Source organism: Dendropsophus ebraccatus, chromosome 12 (assembly GCF_027789765.1).
Source record: "Dendropsophus ebraccatus isolate aDenEbr1 chromosome 12, aDenEbr1.pat, whole genome shotgun sequence".
NCBI lineage: Eukaryota > Metazoa > Chordata > Amphibia > Anura > Hylidae > Dendropsophus > Dendropsophus ebraccatus.
Window position 1 is genome coordinate 24,021,319 of NC_091465.1, and position 8,252 is coordinate 24,029,570.

At 46.8% G+C, this 8,252-nt stretch overlaps 1 protein-coding gene across 1 annotated transcript; it reads left to right on the forward strand.

Annotated features, from left to right (window-relative positions):
• The first annotated feature begins 1,995 nt into the window (after positions 1–1,995).
• Positions 1,996–2,925, forward strand: LOC138769570 (olfactory receptor 6N2-like). Its single transcript, XM_069948133.1, has one exon. The coding sequence runs from the start codon at positions 1,996–1,998 to the stop codon at positions 2,923–2,925; it is 930 nt and encodes a 309-aa protein (XP_069804234.1).
• Positions 2,926–8,252: the final 5,327 nt, after the last annotated feature.

The following is an 8,252-nucleotide window of genomic DNA, read 5'->3' on the forward strand; positions in this document are numbered from 1 at the left end:
AATGGTGAGTGATTAGACCATGTTCACAGTTGTGTTGCTTGGTGGCAGCTTTCTCCACCGGCGGTGCCTGCTGGGTTTTGGGGGGGCCCTTGGGGATTGGTCCTGTGACATTGGGGTTGCAGGGCCATTCTATGGCCTCCTTTCTCTGTTTGTGCTCGCTTTGCAGGGTTGGCAGCCGCTGACTGACACAGTGGTGAGTTAGTGTAGGGACTCATGTGAACCAGGGGACCTGCACGTGGTACATGGGGCAATATGATTTGATCAAATTATATACCAACATCCTGGCGTTGGTTTTTAAGTGTAGCCAAGTGGCATTATTGTCAGCCATAGGTGCGAGGTGCAGTGCTCCTTTCTCTCCCTGTCCGTAGATCCCAACCCTAAGTTTGCTATTTTGTTGAACTCCAAGCCTCAGCTGGCCCCCAGCTCTCCACCTGTGTATTTCTACCAGCACACTACACGTTCGTAGGAGTTAGCACCTTTATCAGACCTATGAGATTGACGACCAAGGAACAAAGTGGGGGGAAATTATAAATGTTTTTTTTTGTGTAGAGTTTGGTCTAAATTAAAAAGAAAAATTAAGATCATATATTTTCTCAAAAATGTGCAACTTTTCCTGCGCTTTCTGCAAATATTTTCTGGTGAACACATTGATAAATTCTCCCTATAAAGACATTGTGGAGATTGTTTCCTATGTATATCAAACAGGATGTATAATTTTTAAAATAATAAAACAGATTTTTAATATTGGAAAATGTAATTTTATTTCCCAAATTAGTTATAATTATACTAGAAATATGAAGCCAATGTAATGATATTGATATTTTCACCAGTAAACATCTTAATAAGCCTTTACCTTCCTCTCCTGTGTATAAGACTTCATTCCCAATAGATGTTTGCAGACTATATAAAAACCAATAGTGGCATACTGTGGTGGAGACATCCGGGTTCATCATACACAACAATTCAATATTTCTGCCAGGTTTTATTAAAAAAAATTATATATATAATAAAATAATTCATTTTTTACTGACCAGAAAACTAAAGGTAAGTGGATTTTATATTGTAAAATGCCCCAAAGTTCACCAAGTTGAACAATACCTCGATGTTCGAACACATCTGAATTCGAACTGTTCGGTGTTCGAATGAAAATTTACCCGAAAGTAACGTTCGTATTTCGAACTTTGCTCGGTATCTGAATGTTTTTGTGCGCGTGGATGGTGGGCTTCACATACAGTACAGCACTGTATAAGACTGTGGTAGTGCATATACAGTACAGTAGTAGTACTGGCAGTGAGCCACTATCTCCCATCCTTTACAGTACTCTATAAGACTGCTGGAGTGTATATACAGTACAGTAGTAGTACATTCAGTGCACCTCCATCTCCCATCCGTTACAGTGCTGGGGTGGGGGGCCAGTATATAGTAAAGGATGAGTGAGGAGTTGGTGACTACTGTACTATAATTGCTGGTTTTGTTGAACATTTCTTGTTTAAAATGTACTGTACAGTATATAGTGTTGTTCTGTACTGTAGTGATTAAACTTGGCACTTTTCAATGTATATGAGTATTGTAGGTAATTATTAGAAATCCTTGAAAACTAGAGATTTTAACCAAGGTCAAGGTCTCTCCGAAAGAAAGTGGACCTATATTAAGACAGCTGTTTCCCTAATCTTGCCCCTTACCAGTATAGGGTAGAGTACTGGTTGCTAGGGGCAACTAAGACAATTCTACTTTACACCAGTTTGATAAATCTCCCCCATTGATTTCTGTAGGCTCCATTAATTTAAAGTCGACATTTTTTGCAACAAATCTGTCATGTGTGAATCCCCTTTTAAAGTTGGGTACAACCATTGACCAAAAATTTGGACTAATTCTGGGTTTCAAGGAGAAAAAAATTGAACATTATAAGCTCAATGTACAGAAAAATACAAACAAATATAGTCGTCTCCTGGTTCTGAATCCATAAGGCAAATAGTTTCCGTTACAGGTCACACAATGGATCGATGGAACACCAGCATCACCGTCACCGAATTCATTTTTGTTGGATTCCCTACGCTCTGTAGATATGGACCTTTGCTCTTCATCTGTCTTTTTCTTGTTTACGTTTTTACCATTGCCGGCAATGTGGTTATATTTGTCGTTGTACGCCTGGACTCGCGTCTCCACACGCCTATGTACTTCTTTATCAGTGTATTAGCCTTCTTGGAAATTTGGTATACAGCAGTGACCGTCCCCAAGATGTTAATCAACCTCCTGGTGGCAAGGAAGAGTATCGGCGTGACTAGCTGTCTCTTGCAGACGTATTTCTTCCATTCTCTTGGAGCCAGTGAGTGCTATCTTCTGACCACCATGGCCTATGACCGTTATCTGGCCATTTGTCAGCCACTGCACTACCCGTCCATTATGACCCCCAAAATGACTATAAAGTTAATAGTCATCTGCTTTACGCTGGGTTTTCTGTGCCCTATTACTGAAGTCATCCTCATATCCCGACTTCCCTTCTGTGGGAGTAATGAAATCCAGCACATCTTCTGTGACTTCCCGCCGTTGCTCAGCTTGGCTTGTACCGATACATTTAATAATGTTCTTGCTGATTTTGTCATCAATAGTTTTATTATACTAGTGACATTCACCTTTATAATGATTTCCTATATTAGGATAATCCTGGCTATCCTGAAAATAAAGACCTCCGATGGCCGAATCAAGGCGTTCTCCACCTGCGTGTCCCACCTGACCGTAGTCCTCTTGTTTTTTACCTGTATTGTGTTCATGTATGTACGGCTTACCAAAAGTTACTCTCTGTATTACGACCGTGTTCTTGCTGTTATTTACTCAGTGCTCACCCCCATATTGAACCCTATTATCTACAGCCTACGCAACAAGGAGATCAGGTTGGCTTTTAGGCGCACTTTGTGTAGCAAATAATATACAACTAAGTAGAGCTGTATGACTATGGCCTGGTAATACGATATCTATGATGATTTCTGGTAGTGTCACTGGGCAGGGACGGCTCCAGGTTTTTGTGGGCCCTTGAGCGACAGAGCCTCATCGGGCCCCTCATTTACACACTATGCACAATAACGTGAGAAACCACTAACATGTACAAAGATACATTATTGACATACACACTGACTGACTGACATTGACACACCGCAGTTACAGCTCAGTCTTCTGCCTCTTTCTCTCTGTCAGGCTGCTCTCCACACTGTAAGGTTGAGGACCTTTAGGTCATGTGATCAGGTCCTTATCCCTTTTCTCTCTCTGTGCAGGTCCTGCTCCGTCTCCTGTGTCTTCTGATGTTCAGTTCTCACCCTGCACTACAGTGAGCAAGCTGAATATCAGAAAACCGGGCCGCTCTCCCTCTCTGGGCCCCTAGACATGGTTTGGGCCCCGACACTTGCCCAGGTAAGCCTTGTGCTGGCGCCGGCCCTGTCACTGGGGACGTGGAAAAGTCATGAGTGGACTACTCTGAACATGTATGTGGTTTAATGAAGGGGAATAGAGGTAGTAAAATGTCAGCAATTTCGATTGGTGATGGTCCAGGTCCTGAGACCTCCATGGTCACTAAAGTGAGCAGGTGGCATCCCTCAGCCAGGTGGGGTTCCCATTCATTTCTATTTAGCACTGCTTGACTCTATAAGTGAAGCAAGCCAAGTTATTTAGAGGAAGTGAATAGAGTCTTATTGACTCCATACACTACACATACCGCTCAGGGCCATATAAAGAGCTGCTGCTGCCCTAGGTATTAAACCTGCAGACGCCCCATCTTTACTCACCAAATAGCATCATGATTTTCTAGTTTCTGAACATCATATTATGTACGTCACCACATGCAGCAGATGCCAGACCCTCATGCGGTAACCAATAGGCGTATGGCCAATAATCCTGGTAACAGCACATGACTACTGGGGAAGAAATTGGAGTGTGGTTTCAGCCACATGCATTTCTCTACATTTAGAAACATTGTCTGAATGATGTTTTTTTTATGTTTTTTAACGGCTTAAAACATAAACAAATTTCCACATTGAATCAATGATTAAAGCGGTCTGCTTATTGTCTGAGGGAATTCTCACCACAGGATTGGTAGATTGGTAGGTAATAGCTCCAAGTGTCACATTTACCATTGCCACACCAGACCAGACCAATATCACCATACTGTCATTGTATAACACTGCCACACCAGACCTGACCAATACCACCATACTGTGATTGGATAACACCACCAGACTAGACCTGACCAACACCACCATACTGTGACTGGATAGTACCGCCATACCAGACCTGACCAATACCACTATACTGTGAATGGATAGTAGCGCCATACCAGACCATACCTTACTGGGTGGTGACCACCATCGCCACCAGTGCCCAAAGAGGGGGTAATCCAGTGGCCATTGTTGCTGTGATATGGTGGCTGGGAGCTTGGTCTGGTGGCAGTGGTGTTGTTGGACCACTGGGACACTCCCTCCATGTGCACCGGTATTGTGGCAATGGTGGTCACCACCCAGCCCTACCCCATTTAGGTTAATGACCCACACAAATCAGCAGAGATCAGTGTATTGCATGTAGATGTATGGCCATGTCTTCTTTTTCTCTCATTTGAATTACATTTGGCTACAGTGTGGTCTCTGATCTTTGTATGGTTAATACAGTCCAAGACCAAAGTCCTTACTGAGGGTTACTGTGTAAGTTACCACTTTACATTAAACATAAAACAACAAGAGCAGAATTACTCCATCTCTTCAAGGTACAACCACCCCCTGGGTACCAAACAAGCCATTACCAGCTGCCGGAGGAAGGTCACAGTGGTTTGCATTACAGTGTGCCATTGGTACAACCAACTTCAGAACCTCATGCTTCCACATATAGCCCTTGCTTGAGCTTTTGGCTAGGATAAGGGAACAACCCAGGGCCGGCTCCAGGTTTCTGCAGGCCCTTGGGCAAAAGAGCCTCAGCGGGCCCCTAATCCATCCACTATGCACCTATCAGCCACACATTATGCACAATCACTTGAGACACCAATAATATACACAAACACACATTATTGACACTGACTGACACTAACTTACTGACTGACACTAATACTGACTGACAATGACTGACACGGACACACAGCACGGACATACAGCTTGCTGCTGTTCTCCACACTGTAAGGTTGAGGACCTTCAGGTCATGTGATCAGGTCCTTCACCCTATTCTCTCTGTGTGCAGGTCCTGCTACGTCTCCTATGTCTTTTGATGTTTAGGCCCCTCACCCTGCACTAGAGTGAGCAGGCTGAACATTAGAACACCAGGCCCCTCTTCCTCTCTGGGCCCTTAGAGGCGCTGTGGGCCCTGGCATTTGCCCGGGTAAGCCCTGTGCTGATGCCAGCCCTGGGGCAGCCAGTCCTTTACATTCTGCTGAGCTTGTTTATAGCAAATATATGCAGGCACTGCTCCGCAGACAATAGACTTTTCATTCTCACCACCTCTATCTCTATCACACAAGTGGCCTCTTCAAGAGCTGCTAGAGCCAGCACCCATCTCTCTCCTGTGTCTTGGTCTCCACTCCTCCTCAGGCTTCAGTCTAAGGCAATGTTTCAGCAGGCCTAAGGGCCCTATTCCACGGGACGATTATCGTTCGCATAATAGTTAACGATAAACTATCCAAACGGCCACTATTGGGAAAGACCTAAAATCGTTCAACCATTTACATGGAACAATAATCGTTACTTATGATCGTTCTTGCGGTCGTCTTGTTGTCCCTATTGCGTTTGTCACTACTGTGAACGACCGAACGACGTCCTATTCAATGCAAACGATTTGCGAACAAGCAACGATAAAAATAGGTCCAGGTCTTATTAAGCGATCAACGATTTCTCGTTCGATCGTTAATCGTTAACTGCTATTCAACCGAATGATTATCGCTTAGATTCAAACAACTTAACGATAATCTGAACGATAATCGTCCCGTGGAATAGGGCCCTAACACTCATGGACCTTACTACATACTGCTACTTTACGTGAGGTGCCATGAACAGTCTGTTACATGAACACAGCTCAACTCTACCTACAGAGTTGGCACAAGGAATCCAAACTATGGTCACCACTAAATGACCCCTTCTTCTCCCACGGGATGACACCCAACATCCCCATTCCTAGTGCCATCTACTATCACAGGAAATGGATGCCCCATTGGCAATGATTCATTAGCTCTCCCCCTGTGCACAAGGGGAGGACTATATGCAGGGCCGCTTTAACCAGAGGGCACATGGTGCACGTGCACCGGGCCCACTGGTTAAAGGGGCCCCCCCGAGCAGGCCGGCCGTTGCTATGTGCGACCAATGTGGTCGCACAGGGCTCCGGCCACCAGCCTGTCAGGGGGGAGCGCCATGGATGGGTAATCTACTTACCCCTCCATGGCGCCCCCTGCAGGGCCCCCCCCCGTCCGCCGCTGCCCCCGCCCGCCTGCTGCCGCTGCGGCGCTTCAGCGGCAGCGTTACTGACAGAGAGAGAGCCATTGGCTCCCTCCCTGTCAGTCACTCTTGTGGCCGCACTTCCTGCGGTCACAAGAAGCCGCACTCTCCCTTTAGCGCCCGACGTCACTGGAGCGTCGGCGCGAGGGTAAGGGGAGTGCAACCTCTTGTGACCGCAGGAAGTGCGGCCACAAGAGGGAAGAGAAGAGGAACGCGTGGACCTAGGTGAGTAAGTGTTTGTTTTTTTCAATGTTATATGGGAGGGGGAGCTATATACTATGGGGGGGGGGGCACAGGGGGCTATATACTATGGGGGAGGACAGGGGGCTATATACTATGGGGGAGCACAGAGGGCTATATACTATGGGGGAGCACAGAGGGCTATATACTATGGGGGAGCACAGGGGAGCTATATACTAAGGGGGAGCACAGGGGGCTATATACTAATGGGGAGCACAGGGGAGCTATATACTATGGGGGAGCACAGGGGAGCTATATACTATGGGGGAGCACAGGGGAGCTATATACTATGGGGGAGCACAGGGGAGCTATATACTATGGGGGAGCACAGGGGAGCTATATACTATGGGGGAGCACAGGGGAGCTATATACTATGGGGGAGCACAGGGGAGCTATATACTATGGGGGAGCACAGGGGAGCTATATACTATGGGGGAGCACAGGGGAGCTATATACTATGGGGGAGCACAGGGGAGATATATACTATGGGGGAGCACAGGGGAGATATATACTATGGGGGAGCACAGGGGGGCTATATACTATGGGGGAGCACAGGGGGGCTATATACTATTGGGGAGCACAGGGGGCTATATACTTTGGGGGAACACAGAGGAGCTATATACTATGGGGGAGCACAGGGAGCTATATACTATGGGGGAGCACAGGGGAGTTATATACTATGGGGGAGCACAGGGGGCTATCTACTATAGGGGAGCACAGGGGAGCTATATACTATGGGGGAGCACAGGGGACTATATACTACTGGGGAGCACAGGGGTCTATATACTATGGGGAGCACAGGGGAGCTATATACTATGGGGGAGCACAGGGGAGCTATATACTATGGGGGAGCACAGGGGACTATATACTACTGGGGAGCACAGGGGTCTATATACTATGGGGAGCACAGGGAAGCTATATACTATGGGGAAGCACAGGGGAGCTATATACTACTGGGGAGCACAGGGGAGCTATATACTACTGGGGAGCACAGGGGGCTATATACTACTGGGGAGCACAGGGGGCTATATACTATGGGGAGCACAGGGGAGCTATATACTATAGGGGAGCACAGGGGAGCTATATACTATGGGGGAGCACAGGGGAGCTATATACTGTGGGATAGCACAGGGGGCTATATACTACTGGGGAGCACAGGGGAGCTATATACTATGGGGGAGCACAGGGGGCTATATACTACTGGGGAGCACAGGGGAGCTATATACTATGGGGGAGCACAGGGGAGCTATATACTATGGGGGAGCACAGGGGAGCTATATACTATGGGGGAGCACAGGGGAGCTATATACTATGGGGGAGCACAGGGGAGCTATATACTATGGGGGAGCACAGGGGAGCTATATACTATCGGGGAGCACAGGGGAGCTATATACTATGGGGGAGCACAGGGGAGCTATATACTATGGGGGAGCACAGGGGAGATATATACTATGGGGGAGCACAGGGGGGCTATATACTATGGGGGAGCACAGGGGGCTATATACTATTGGGGAGCACAGGGGGCTATATACTATGGGGGAACACAGAGGAGCTATA